At 38.6% G+C, this 15,379-nt stretch overlaps 2 protein-coding genes across 3 annotated transcripts; one reads left to right on the forward strand and one right to left on the reverse strand.

Moving 5' to 3' along the window:
- On the reverse strand, positions 1-8,792 carry LOC137283780 (PR domain zinc finger protein 4-like). Of its 2 annotated transcripts, none has more exons than XM_067815465.1 (2): positions 8,762-8,792; positions 1-4,816 (listed from the first exon to the last, which is right to left on the reverse strand). In XM_067815465.1, exon 2 carries the CDS (start codon positions 4,811-4,813, stop codon positions 2,603-2,605), a length of 2,211 nt encoding a protein of 736 aa, XP_067671566.1. In that variant the 5' UTR covers positions 4,814-4,816; positions 8,762-8,792; the 3' UTR covers positions 1-2,602. The 2 variants fall into 2 exon arrangements, with proteins under 2 accessions (XP_067671566.1, XP_067671574.1); XM_067815473.1 differs by having other exon boundaries at positions 8,656-8,787.
- A 427-nt stretch (positions 8,793-9,219) lies between these two features.
- On the forward strand, positions 9,220-11,753 carry LOC137283795 (small nuclear ribonucleoprotein Sm D3-like). The gene is made up of 2 exons (XM_067815483.1): positions 9,220-9,649; positions 11,439-11,753. Exons 1-2 carry the CDS (start codon positions 9,337-9,339, stop codon positions 11,495-11,497), a joined length of 372 nt encoding a protein of 123 aa, XP_067671584.1. The 5' UTR covers positions 9,220-9,336; the 3' UTR covers positions 11,498-11,753.
- Positions 11,754-15,379: the final 3,626 nt, after the last annotated feature.

Here is a 15,379-nt window from a genome sequence, read left to right on the forward strand (position 1 = left end):
TTATATTTTCTGAGAGGGGCAAATTAACTTTTATTTTGTTTCTTATTCTTGAAAAAATATGACTGGCAGATCTGTAAAACAAGAAATAAAATTGGTCTGGCCTAACTTGAAAATACAATAGAGTTTTGTAGCTTCCATTTAAAGATTTATCACGCAAAACTACAAGTTATTTGTAAAGCTGATATAAACATTATTCACATGCCTGTTTGATGTGGGAGGAAGATCCTAAGTAATGCAAGTCTCATTTACACATTTGAAAAACACATGGGTACGGGTGTGGCACTGAAAAACCTCAAAAATTATTGTAGGGAGCTGTGAAAACAACATGAAGTACCTACACTTTAGCCTACAAGTGTAGTCAGATCTGGCATTAATTTACGCATCAAATGAAACAAGGAATGAGTATGATGTTACATCATTATTAGAATACTTTCTTCACACACCTGTGGGTGACACGTGAAAGAGTAGTGTAAAACCACATTCAGCAATATCCCGGCTAAATAATCTACTCTGGACCAGAAAATTAAGTGATCAACAGCATGAGCATCAACCTACATGATGACATGATGACATGTCAACCAAGTCAGCGTACCTAACAATCCCATCCCCTTTGTCGCCTCTTACAAGTGTGGGTTGCTGAAGACCAATTCTAACCCAGATCTTCATGGGTCTCTGACCACAAAACATAAAAGGCAATATCATGCTCATAGTTAGAAACTGTTTAAAAATCACTCACAGTTTTTAAGAAAGAATACAATCAATTGTTTCAAGAAAAGAGAAGTTTGGTTTAACGTCACTTCAAAAAAATTCAGTATTTTCGGTTTACGCACCATCATTTCTATCAAGTAAAAAATAACAGTTTTGTTAATTCAAAGTAGTAAAGATTATGGTTATTGCTTCTGATGTTATCAAACAATGTAAAATTTGGTTCTTGATGTCCATATTCTATATTATGATCATATCTCATATACTGAACCCGAAACTGAAATGAATGCCTTGTTTAGCAATATGTACCAAACCATGGTAAGAGTGTACCGCTTCATCCCTACTCAGCAATATTCTAGCTACTAGCTAAATGTTGGCGGTCTGTAAATAATCAAATCTTCACTGGACAATACAGTGATCAACAGCATGAGTATCGATCTACGCAACTGGGATACGATGACGTGTATCAAGCAAGTCAGCAAACCTGACCACCTGTTCTCGTTAGTAGGCTCTTACGACCAGCATGGGATCAGACATGGTGCTGACAAACCTAGAAATTTAATCAGGCAAATCAGGATTCAAACCAACAACAACAGGTGTCTTGCATTCAAAGGGAAGCAACTCTGGATCGTGAATTGCGACAACAGAGGAACCCATGCCCTAAACAGATCCTGTACAAGCTTTTGACACCCAAAATATCCATGTAAGGATGATAAAAGTAAAAATAAGTTCAACATTGTATTTGAATACCAACGCTGGTTTTCTAAACTGTGAAATTCTGCTGATCAATAGAAACTATTCCTCCATGTTATTTTAAACAATAATACATATTTATTCTTCAAGCACTTCAAAGCATGGGTAAATATATATACAATTTTGAAAACAACTCTGGTAGCACTAAGAAAATATTGCACCGAAAATTTGTATCTTGAAAACTACAACAGACAATGTAAACACATACAATCAGACGTTTACCTCCAATAGACACATATTGTCTCCCGTAGTCAACATATGTTAAGTGATCAAGGACATGTGGCGTCTAACTCTCCAGTGAACCCTTGACTATGGATAAGGTGTTGACAAACACAGGGTCATAACACAATCTGAAGAGTGGATCTGAACCATAATTGTAGGATTCTGGTGTGACGAAGGGAGGTAAATATGCTAGGAACATTGCTGAATCATTGACAGTTTTACCACATGTATTGCATGCATTATCAGCTTCAGAGTCGTGTCATAACAAGAAACTGGGCCCGACCCACAAAGCGTGGATTTCCAATTGATTTCCATACCATGACATAGTGTTATGAACACTTTGTGGATCTGACCCGAGAACTACGCTATCAGTCACATTCGGAACACTTGAGTCATTCAAACTAACAACAGCTGGAGAATGTTTGCATACATTGCCTGGGCATCTAACCACAAAACAAGGAAGCATGTTGGTGATCGTAACTTCAGTATTATAACATATACTGTGACTGTCATATCATATGGAAGTCTGAGTAAAACATTTCACAAAACATGCTCATACTTAATACACAGAGATTCATCTGTGAACTTAACCATTAATTTCAAACATAAATGCTGTGGCATCTTTGGAAAATAGCTATATTTCATCAAAATTGGAATTTCAATATTCTGAAATTCAGAGGTATTTTAACACTGCATGCATAATATAAGTTCAGTATTACTAAATGGCCCAAACTAGGCCATTTCTAATATTCTGCATGAATGCTTAGTTTGACACTGAAATGTCAAAACGCATGTGAATTTAAGAAAACATTGTCTAAAGTTTCCCCCAAATCTGTTCTATGGGCAGTTTGAAGTCATGAGAAACATCCAGACAACAAAAGATTGTTCCTTGCATTACACTGAGACGTATTAATTACAACATCTATATACTGTTCTCCACAGAATGAGCCTCTACTGTGAATGGCACTGTCCGTATGATTTCCGGCATGCTGTCATCACTGTAGCCATGGGCCTTCCTATAATGGATCTGGAGACACTGCTTGGTGGTGTAGGCAGTGCCACAGCCATCATGCTGGCAGGAGAAGGGTTTGATCCCAGAATGAGTCAACAGATGCACCTTCAGGTTGCTACCATCCCGGAAACCCTTCCCACACCGATCACAGAAAATTGCGAATTCTTGAGTGTGGGTTTTGAGATGACGTTCGAGTCCCATCTTACTGTTGAAGACTTTGTTGCACTTCTCACACGAGAACCGCTCTGCTGAATGGTTCCGTCTTATATGGTGTTTCAGTCTCCATGAATTTTTAAATGTCGAGCCACATACAGAACAAGTGCTGGCTTCTATGTTGTCCTGTTTGTGGACAGTCTGTATGTGTCGGTTGAGTTGTCTGGCATACAGATAATCACGTCCACACTGTTCGCATTTGTATGCCCCCATACCCCCATGTTCATTCTGAGCATGGTTGGCAAGGTGGGCATATTTATGAAACACTTTGTGACAGATTTTACACTTCTCTTTCTTCCGAGTTATTCCTCTTGGATGCACTATCCTCACATGCTTGATGTAGTTCACATTGCTGTCGAAGTCTAGATTACACCGATGACACTTCAACTCATCGTTGGATAATACCAGATGTTGCTGATCATCCATATATGCAGCGTAAAACTGTATCTCTTCCCCCTTTTTAACATTCCGACGGGTGATAAAGTAGATCTCTTTGTCCGTTTGGACATAATACAGATTGCTGTCCACAAAGCGTAAAGTCGGTGAGAGAAACCGGCACCAATTGCTATTCATTTCATCCTCTGTCGTCAAGAATGTCTGAACCTCCTCCTCACCATCCTCATCACCTTCTTCATCTGCTCTGACTGGATGGCTCAGTCGGGGTTGAATGAACCATATATACTTTAGATCTGTCAAACACTGAATACTCTCATAGTCAATCTCTTGTCCTATTACTGGACCAAATGCAGTCCCAGCAAGAATCTTCTCTGCTGCATATATTGTATACCCTTTTATGGTCTCACTGATACCCAGGTAGAACTGGGAAGGAAGGGAAGCATAAGATAAGATGTGACTGTTGCTGGAAGATAAATTATCCGGTATGAAAGACTTGGGATTTTCTATAATGCACAATCCTTTTGTATGGTTCAACCGGCACATTGCACATTGAGAGGCCATTTTGATTTTCCTTCCATCATCTTCTAATGGCCTTTTAAGATTTTTCAATTTCTTCAGAACATTTTGAATGGATTTATTTTCAGTCTTTAACCGTTTCAGACCAGAGTCTGATGTTGAATTTCTATCCCTTCTTGAACGGAGCGATTTCTGTTCTGTGAATGATTCAGAACTGTAATGATCAGAGTCGGTCTCTGCTTGACCATCCTTCATAATGTCAACAGTGTCATCCTCGGATATGTTCTCCTTTGATTCTTTGTCCTCCTTGTCATCAATTTCATCCTTCTCACAATCCTCCGTTGTCTCTTCTTCTCCATTTTTCTCAACGTCATCTTTATCATTTTCAGCACTTTTAGCAACCTCTTCCTCCTTCTTCTCCACATTGTACACCTTGTTCGAGGGATTCTCACTCACTGTCAATTTCATGTTCTGAACTGTTGTCAAAACACGAACCCCTTCTTCAGGATTCATAATTTCGACATCATTCAGCTTCAGCAAATCTTCAACAGCCATTGCGGACAGCAAATCAATTTCATGGTTATAAGCGATGAGATATATCAAGTTATCTTCCTCTTGACATAAATTGCGCACAGAAATATTGTCAAAGTTGATAGCAAACATAATGAAAGGTTTGGAATTGCTTGCACTGGAAACTCCTCGACCTGTATGATTGCTGAACTCTGTCATGTGGTGTGAGGATACATTGTCTGAAAAGCTATCAAAATGATGAATTGGTAAGTCTGTGGGATTTGAAGAAAACTGATTTGGTAGAAAAGGTCGAACTGGTGATTCAAATCTTTGATGAGTTGGAGGTAGGTGGTTGGTGTAAATGGGATTGAGAGATCCGTACCGTGGTTGTCCCACAGACTGGAACGGAGGGGTCAAAGTCATGTCCATCCCATTCCAGGTTCCAAATGAGGCTGGGTTGCCTTGGTAACCAGTCCACTGGTCCATTACCTGCAGTTAAATAGTAAATAAAGAATTTTTAAGGATAATTTCCAAGTAATAATAAAAGAGACAGGGTGGACAATTTGAAGAACAGATACTTTACATTATCAAGGGAAATGAAACTGCCACAATGCCAGAATGTATATCTCTTGGTAAAATAACAGTTTCAGATATTACATTTATCCAAACACTGCATCAAAATTTATCTTGTTATATTATTGGGTATGTTTTAACTAAATTGTTGGTAGATCGCAGGGAAACATGTGCATAGCTGATTGCTATTTCTGACCATGTACAAGACAAGTACACACAGTAATCTAAATCCATGCATATACTACAATGTGTGGCAAAATCAATCTAAAAATGAAAAGGTAAATAACCTTGTCTAATCATGTTTACCAAGAGTCATTTTCTCTTGTTCATTCACATGAAACAATACAATGGAGTTTTCTTGCCACCAGAAAAAGGGTTTGACAACAGTTTAAGCTGAAGATAAGTCAACCCTCTCCTACTGAATATTGGCCCTCAAAATTGGCTAATCTACACTCATATACAGTACCTATGAATGTATCTATTCTGACATGACGAGTGAGTGAGTATGGTTTTACGAAGCTTTAACTCAAGTTTTTCCAATATTCCAGAAATGTCGCAACGAGGGGACACCATAAATGGGCTCCACACATTGTGCCTCCGACACAATGAAAAAGCTCATGTAATCCTGTCTTCAATGTTTATTTAGTAAACGTTTCTGAAGTTTCTTGCAGTGTTCCCAGTATCCGATAAATACCCAACTTTGACCGGTACAAAGGTCAAAACGCAACATATTTCACATTTGGGATTTCACTTTCTCAGTAAAGTACAAATTCTAGTACTTTTTTGGGTTGAGTCCCATGTGGGATTCGAACCCGCACCTAATCCTAATTGTCAGAAATCATGTCCGGCAAAATTTTAAAAACAGTTTTCTCTTAACCTCTGTCAATAGTATTTCTCCTCGAAAGAGACTATGTTTTCACAATGACACTGAAGTGCTGTCAAGTAAAAAAAAAAATGGCAGTTTTGGAAAAACCCAGGCTAAAAATAGCAAAATGACTGGTTGTGATGACCAGTATTTGAAATGCCAATGGGTTACACTATCCAGCTGTAAAAAAAGCCAGTAAAAATGCTGGATTTCGATGTAACATCACTTTAACATCAGGTTTTTTCATGGCATGTGAGCAAATACTGAATGATGCAGACAAGTTCTTGAAACCCAGTGGATACTGTCACAGTTAAAGGGACATAACTCATCACTAGTTCACTGTAGCAGCTATACAAGTAACATGAATATCTTTAGTGATATTCTAGTGAAAAATAAACTGAACCCACAATTTCATGCAAAATATATCCCAAACTATTCATGGTCTCTCTTTTTCCGATTTCACAACTTAAAAAACATTTCATGTTTTGCTTTGAGGAAGGAATGACCAAACTCTGATGCACTGAAGAAAATACAATATGTACTTTACTGAGCAGGTATAATAGAACATGTTACATTTTGCCATTCTTGAAATGGCACTGCATATTCTGAATGTTACTCAAAGGGCTGTCTCCTATTCTCGCGGGTTTCCTATTCTTGCGGTAAACACATTTTCTCCCAAGATTGCCAATACGTGATATTTAGTGGTTGTTTACATCATTGACCGGTTACTAAGAAGTGGCCCAATTCTTTGAATATTCAAAATTTTGCAATGTAACGAATATTTGTGAGTTTTAACCGCCTTTCCGACAGGATTCATTTTCATTACACTTCATACTTCCTAGTTATACCGCGAGAATGCTAGACGAGTCGAAAAGTCAGCGGCAGACAATCATGTTTTTCATCAAGCTCAAGAGTAATAATACACCTGATGGATCAAGTAGTTGATAGATGCAGATGTTAGAGGTGGCATCTCCTCATTTAGAAACAATAAGCATACATACGAAAACAACTGTTTGTATTATTTTTTTCAGCTGATATCATTAAGTATCGCGAGAATAGGAAATGCCAGTATATGTTGTACATTTGTCATGGTTCCCTGAGCCAGTGAGTAAGTGTTACAAGCAAAAAAATCGGTGGTCTGCCTCAGTACCTCAGCTTTAACTGAATTTCCTTATGACTGTCTGGTCTCAATAGAGAACACCCATATTCATTGCATATAAACACAGCCCTATCTGGTTTACAGCAGGGAAGCGCTGTCTCTGCACTTCAAAAACTGTATCTCAGCTTAAGTTGCTTCAGTTCTGTAAGTTTGCAATCACCCTCAAAGACAGCAGCTTCTCAATGGACCTTAGACTTTGATCAGCAAGTCTGAAAAAACTTCTTACATACATTCCCAAGGGAAATACTAATGTACATGTATACAGAAGTACACATACTCTCAAGCTCTTCACCTCATTGATAAAGTAATTCAAATAGGATTCAGATTATTATTTCTCAGTTAAGTTATTGCATCCACCATTTCACTGAGTGTAATGTTTGTTGTTAAAAGGAGAAGTCAGCAATTTTCTGGCCAAGGAACCGTTCATAATGTATGGCTGGATGTGGGTGTGTGATCATGATTTTCATGAAGAAGCGTGTACAATGTGAATGACCACCTCACCCTCTTCACCCCAAACATGCACACAGGCATGCACGCACCCACCTGACCCCATATTCCCACAAGCTCTCCCTATCTCCCCAATGCCCCAAGTACTGACCTATATATTATAGAAACTGGGCCATTACTCAAGCACTGTTTGATCAGTAGGGCAAGACATCATTAGGATCAACATCCTCAGTCACAAGTATCACTTCAGATCATAAACATTAGTTGATTCTAGATCCCGCAACATATTGGATAGTAAAACAATACAGGCACTAAGCGGTGGGTGGTTCTATTATTGCAAAAGGGGTGGCTGTTTTCCCGGTGTTGGGGGACTTGGTCAACTGTATGGCACAGCTTTACCATGGTTTATCACCAACACACAAACCAATACAGATTGAACTAGAGTTGATTGTTTTTCATATTTTTTTTTCATAACATATAAGAAATGCACACACAGAACAAAGTAATCACTTTGGTAACATACTTTCTCATACATTATTCATTCATTGCTGAATTTATATTTTCATATTATGATTAACATCATATGATGAACCAAGCATCATTCATTTAGAGTTTTACAATGAACGAGATACATCATTAGCAAACAGGATTGCTGTTTCGCAGCTGCCTCTCGGGATGTCTTCATCTCAGGGTCCGACTTGCATGCATGCCTGATATTCCTAAAATTAGAATGCTCCAACTAATCTTCCTGTTGTTTTATGAAATGTTGGGAAACCAGGGGTACACAGTTGCCAGTTCTGGTGTCTGTTAGCTAGCTAACCTCATTTTAACAAATTAATACAATGTAAGTTAGAAAAACTTATAAGATCACAAGTCAAAAGGCATACAATTAACTACTGTTTACCACGTAATTGAGTAATGAGTTTTGTGGCTGAACCAGCAGTCATGTGGTAAAGCATTGACTGGTCAAACTGGCATTGAAAGTTTTAACTTCGAGCTCAAATTGTAAACAATCCAATGTGCAAAATATTTCCACTTAACGTAAAATGTAACAAGCAAAGATGTGTTTGTGATAATAAACGTATTCTGGCTGCAGAAACAGTTAATAAGAATAATCAAATCTGTGCCCGTATGATACGTACAGCATTTAGGCAATTTCTCTTAACAGACAAACCACTGACAAATCATGATATGACAATCAGAATCAAATTATTCCATGGTCCCGTTATTTTTTCATGACCCGTGCCACAAATTAAACTATTACTGCCATGGCACCAAACACACCTCTGATTTATGTGACAGGCTTATCTCTGTCAAATGCACTTAATTTCTATGACCACGCATAGTTCTACAGTGTGTAATGTCAAAGCCATAGTTGACGAGTTCATACTTCTGAAAAACCCTCATACCGGAAGTGGAAGTTAATCCCGGGGAGTAATCAGTGTTTAGAAACAAAACATTTCCAGATTCACCAATATTAGATATTTTTGGACAATAACGTGTAACAATCATCGGTTGTTTTTAATTTATCACAGTTATTTTTCAAAAGATTTGGTGATATTCAAATACAAAGTCGACTTTCAAAGAAAAGATAAATACACCTTATCTATGAAGCTGTCTCTCGTGTTTTCACACCGTAAATATTGTTGTGATGATGCTACTGAATGTGAAACTTTTGATATTTTTTTTCAATGGCTTGTCTACAGTTAATCTGAGCAACAGTTGACGGGCAATACATGCTGATTAAATCATATAAACTATACCAAAGATGTATAGTCACCAAAACGCAATGACAGTCAAAGGGGAGTAACTCTTAACTACGCTCCTCAAACGTTGCCGGTACGCGCTCCGCCATTTTCAAAAGCGTGAGCAGTACGGAGTCATTGTTTACAATCCATCACATCTGGACATTTGGAAGGGAGATAGAGGCCTAAAACACAACGAGGGTACAGACGGAATATCACCATGTCTATTGGTGTTCCTATTAAAGTTCTGCATGAGGCAGAAGGCCACATTGTGACCTGCGAAACAACCATGGGTGAAGTATACAGAGGGAAGCTTGTTGAAGCCGAGGACAATATGAATTGCCAAATGGCTAATATTACTGTTACTTACAGAGATGGCCGAGTTGCACAGCTGGAAAATGTGTACATCCGTGGAAGCAAGATTCGATTCCTCATACTTCCGGACATGTTAAAAAATGCACCGATGTTTAAGAGAGTCCAAGGCAAGGGTGGCGGCGCAGGAAGAGGAAAGTCGGCCATTCTTCGTGCACAGGGTATAAACAATGCCTTGATTTCATTTATTAAATGCACCTTTTTAAGTTACAAGATGCAGATAAATTGTGTGAATGTTATGCAGTGTTTAGCTTGTTACATCAATACATGTTCCACTGTTGTACACATATTTCAATCAACCAGAATATTCTTGACAATTTAAGACAATTTGAGTGTTTATTGCGTTCTGAAGAAGTGAAACGAAATAGTGTTGTACTGTCAGTAAGGGTGCCGCCCGTACCCACCTACCCTGTCTAAAACTAACAAGCTCTCTTCACTCCAAATATAAATTCATTAAACTAGAACATGTACAAAAATCAGACAGTGAACTTATTTCAATGTTGGAATATTACTACAGGGAAGGACTCCCTTTCACTGTGTAAAAAGATTGAGGTACGGGCGGAACTCTTTCTGCAGTGTCATATTGTTAAATCGTTTTGAATTGCACTTTTCAAGTTCTTGAGTTTAAACATCTTGGTTCGAATACGTCTTTCAGGAACCCAAAGTCAAGTTATAGTTTGTCAATAATTTTGGTTATATCGTATTTAGGGTATAACTGTTGACCATGGTATCAGTAGATCCGTGGTATTTGGCCTTTGGTTCAGTAAACCGTAATGCTATCCAGAAATTCAGTATTTGGGGGATTTTTTGTGTTCGTATAACATACATGAATAAAGTAAACAAGCCATTGAATTTGATGAATAATCGCAAACAAACATGCTCTAAGACATAAACCTATGTGTATTGTATTCAGTTTCGTATTCATCACTATGATAAATATTACTCTAATATGTCTGTCCATGAATATGTTTTGTGTGTATTGTGAAATTTAATGAGATAAACTGATAAATATTTATTCAGGCAAGCATGCATTTTATTCAGTCTAAGTAAACTTATCCTCATTACTCAGTTACACTCCACTACTGCGTCTTCACAAAACCTTATGGGAGGTCACGTCAGATAACCTTTGAGATTGACCAATCAGAACACAGCTTACCAAATTGCAAAAGTGCACATTCGCACATACCTGTTGAACTTTTTCTCTCGAAAAGGTTTGTACCCGAACGATTCTGAATGCTATTTAGCATACGCTCGCTTCCGGGTGATGCACACGGCCTACATACAACCATGAAAACAGTGAATAAACTGAAAATAGTGTTTTTGGCAATATTCAAGGATGTTATTTTGAGGAAATATTAGCTAATGGTAACCATGCAAACAGAAACCCCAAAGCGTATATATTGCAGGTCAAATAACTGTGTTATATGCAGATTTTTGTTTGTGGAGAGATCTGTGTCAGTGACCTGAATATTTAAATGTTCCCCCCCCCAACTCCGGTCCCTAAATAGTAGCCATTGTCTGGTTGGTTAAATCTATGTAACCGCAAACGTGATGGTCATTTGTCGCTCAGGTTACCTGACGTGACCTTCTACTAGGTTTTGTTAGATGCAGTAGTGGAGTGTAACGATATACAGTGAGACTAAGTTTAATTAGACTGGCATTTTATTGCATGATATTATTAGGTGTAGAAAACATTAATGAGAGAAAACCTTAATTTGGCTTATGGTTGTAAGCACAGTAGATGAAAAAGTGAAACAACTGCACATGCGGTAGAACGTTAACTTAGACCAACCTTACTTGTTCTGTTTCATTTAATGTGCATACCACCACCTTATACAAACCACTAATAGCGATTTGAATCTATGATCATATGTTAAACAACTTGATTGTATTAATTATCTGTACCCTAGCATATTCATGTGATTTATATATTGCCATTCTGTGTTTAAGCTGCCCGAGGAAGAGGGAGAGCTGGTGGGCGTGGCAATGTGTTCCAGAAAAGACGTTGATTATTCTCTGTTGTAAACCAGCCAAGACATCATCGTGTTAATTTACGTAAAGACATTACATGAGGCCACGATCGTGCTCAGTTGAATCATCATCCAAGGAATTGTGGGCGTAGTCTGTCATACATGAAAAGAAGATTTCTGCATTCAGTACAGAGATTGTCTAATGCAAGCACATGACCATTATACATTGTATATATATGCTTACTAAATCAAGTTCTGTCATTTCATCACTTCATTAAACTCATTTTAATCTTCATTAGTTGATGTTTTCATTTTCTTGGTTATTTGTTTTCCTTGAATGAGCGTTTTGCTCATTTTCAACTGATGGGTAATGCAAAGTGATTTTTGTTTGAGAACAGTTAAGTCCCTTTGTATTCATGCTGTTCTTGGACAAACTGACATGTTAAAAATGGCTCTTCAGGTAGAACTGAGGCATAAACCAGGCACCATGCTCGCTCTTGTGGAGTAAGTCATATACTTCAAGTGATATGTTTCAAAGAGATGGGTAAGATCAATTGACAACAATGTGCGTATTTGCTGATAGGGAATCTTTAATTATTTGTTAGATGGCATTTTGTGAAACAAAACAGTACTATTCATTTAACAATAGAGATACAGGTTTTCAAGGCATACATGGACACATGGTGAACCTGGTAAAGGGTTTAGCTTGTGACATACAAAGAGCAAAGTTTATCTTACTGTCCTTTCAGTACCTTTTCCGAAACTTAAAAGAAGCTAAGTCAATCTGTATTGATCAGCTCATGCCTTGCAAATACGTTTTCAAAGGGAGACAACTGTTTAATGGGCGATTTAGAAGATTTGTTGGAAAGTGGTTGTCTGGGGCAAAGCGATTCAAGAAAAACGTTTTCCTGACAACGGCTGCCTAGAGATGCTGATTGCAATCTCTCTGCTCATTGAGTTGATTTGTTAACACCACACTTCCACATATTCCAGTCACACCACTCTTGAGACAATCCCATTATCATCAGTGTGAGCATAAATGAAGGCAATTACATTACAATGAGGTGTCAACCATTTTAGTAAGTCTTGCCCACCCATCACAACTGTTATGGTTTATTGGTTTGCTTATGAAACCTGTACTCGGCTAGATTCCAGCTATATAGCATGGTTTGTAAACAAGTGGAGCATGACAGTCCGGTGATTAACATCACCAGCATTGATCTAAGCAACTGGGATACGATGACTGTCTACCAAGTCACACTGGTCAGACACTCCACACTATTGATTGATGAAATATTTTTTGAGGTGTTATGTCACACTTGGAATGTATTTAAGAAGAATGATAAAACCAATATTTGCTTGTTCAGCTGTGTTATCCCCGACAGTATTGCGTTCTGCTGGGGGTGAGTGAGTGAGTTTAGTTTTACGCCGCACTCAGCAATATTACAGCTATATGGCGGCGGTCTGTAAATAATCGAGTCTCGACCAGACAATCCAGTGATCAACAACATGAGCATCGATCTGCGCAATTGGGAACCGATGACATGCGTCAACCAAGTCAGCGAGCCTGACCACTCGATCCCATTAGTCGCCTCTTACGACAAGCTGAGTCGCCTTTTATGGCAAGCATGGTTTGCTGAAGGCCTATTCTACCCCGGGAGCGTTCTGCTGGGGGAAATAAATGGTTTCTGCCCGTGCACATTTGTCTATTCCGAGGAAGATCTATAAAACCATTCAATATATCTCACCAAACTTGGCACATAGATGGGTCTGGTGGTGTACTGGTGCCTTTTGGTAGCGTTAGAAGTTTGAATTAAATATTTTGGGCGTTTCCATGGCAACACGATTGACTTCGACACAAATTGGCTGTAGTGTTCTTTTCCGGAGCAGAACTTTTAACCGTTCACCGTTTCTTCACCAAATTTCGTACATACGCATATCTAATGGTGAACAGGCGCCTTTTGGTAGTTTTGGTCGAATGTGTTGAGGTTAATCATTGAAGCTACCCTAAAATATTCATCCCTCAAAACTAGAGCACAACAGCAAAAGTCCTATAGGTGATAGGCTTTGAATGAATCACCGTATGTTTAAATTGAGCGTTGGATGGAATGATATCGTAATATATGATTAAGGCGTTCATTTGTAAACCTTGTTTTAATTCCAGGTGTAACAAGGTGAAGCCATGTTATTGCTTGATTATTGTTCTAAAGACCTGGGGTAGAATTAAGAAATACAGTCCATTCTACCACCATGTATAGTGTAATAAAGCACACTGATAAAGTATTGTCGGCGCCTTTGATCTTTCACTGAAACATCTTAGAATAGGCCTTCAGCAACCCATACTTGCCATAAAAGGCGACTATACTTGTCGTAAGAGGCGACTAACGAGATCGGGTGGTCAGACTCGCTGACTTGGTTGACACATGTCATCGGTTCCCAGTTGCGCGTATCGATGTTCATGTTGTTTGTCACTGGACTGTCTGGTCCAGACTCGATTATTAACAGACTGCTGCCATATAGCTGGAATATTGCTGTGTGCGGCGTAAAACTAAACTCACTCACTCACTCAATTTAACGGACCAGTTATCTTTACATGTGGCATTTTTGTAACGTTACAAAGTGATATTTAAGTAGATATAATGCTATATAACGATCCCATGAAAATTTACAAGCCAGTAGGGCCAGGTGTCTGTGGAGATTTACTACCACGACAGGATTTCTACTAGTCACGGGCCAGCGGACCAGAGGCTATTTCGTTGCTCATGTGTTTGTATGTGTTATTTTAGAAGGCAGATGAACAATTCACTGACAGAATGTATCGTTAAGTGGTGTTAAGATACATAAAGCCACAACACAGGTGCATATAATGCTAAAAACAGTCATTAAGGTATATACTATCACTAACGGGGGTCTTAAAAACTATCCTTTCATAAAGATTTATGACCCCGCTATTGACAACACATACCTTGATGGCAGTATTTAGCGTTACAAGCCCCGGTGGATAAAGCTGGACGGATGTGTTTGCATGTGGGTGATGAGGACTGGGTGCTCTGTGAGCAGGTTCTTGTGGGTTTGGGTTTGTCTGTGGTTGAAGTATGTCTTTTTGTTGTTGAATGGCGTTCCGTTGGTTGTACCCATTTCATTTCTTTTTTAGTGCGTGAGTGAGTTGAGGTTTACGTCGTACTCAGCAATACCGCAGCTGTATTGGGGCGGTCTGTAATAATCGAGTCTGGATCAGTCAATCCAGTGATCAATACCACGAGCATCGATCTGCGCAATGATGAGCCGATGACATGTGTCAACCAAGTCAGCGAGCCTGACAACCCGATCCCGTTAGTCGCCTCTTATAACAAGCAGAGTCACCTTTTATGGCAAGCATGACTTGCTGAAGACCTATTCTACCCCGGACCCTTCAGGGATCTCCAACAGTTAAAATGATGATCCAGTATACATGATGGGCAATCAATAGTTCTAGCAGACTAGATCATGACATGCCGAGCAGGCCTATAGAAAGAATTGGTATTACAACTAATTACAGACGAACACTTTGTTAGCATACAGTATTCGAAACGTTTATGTTGGAAAGCTTGTAGACTAACAGCTAGTCTCTGAAATGAACATATTATACTGAAAAAAAACGTTCATAGTGAAAAAAATATATAATGAAACGGAGCCCTGAGACTTTCTTCATTTTCAGAAGCTATGAAAATCTAGACTTGCCACATTTTCTAGACTTGCGTGGGCTTTCTTGGCTATATATACTTCAGGGTCTGTACGACAGACTAGAAAGCTTGAAAAGGTGGCATAATCTTGTTAAACGCGTTTCTAAAAATATTTATTTGATCGTTGTTTTTATTTGGATAGCCAAGTATTAAACGTCTTGTTTTCTCAATTTTGAGTTTTATTTGTGCTTTGACATGT

Source organism: Haliotis asinina, chromosome 1 (genome assembly GCF_037392515.1).
Source record: "Haliotis asinina isolate JCU_RB_2024 chromosome 1, JCU_Hal_asi_v2, whole genome shotgun sequence".
Taxonomy (NCBI): domain Eukaryota; kingdom Metazoa; phylum Mollusca; class Gastropoda; order Lepetellida; family Haliotidae; genus Haliotis; species Haliotis asinina.

Bases quoted from the DNA above. Each gene is read 5' to 3' on its own strand.
- LOC137283780 (XM_067815465.1), bottom strand. From the start codon at position 4,813: ATGGACCAGTGGACTGGTTACCAAGGCAACCCAGCCTCATTTGGAACC.
- LOC137283795 (XM_067815483.1), top strand. From the start codon at position 9,337: ATGTCTATTGGTGTTCCTATTAAAGTTCTGCATGAGGCAGAAGGCCAC. The intron at 9,650-11,438 runs GTATAAACAATG...TCTGTGTTTAAG, and splicing joins GGCCATTCTTCGTGCACAGG to CTGCCCGAGGAAGAGGGAGA.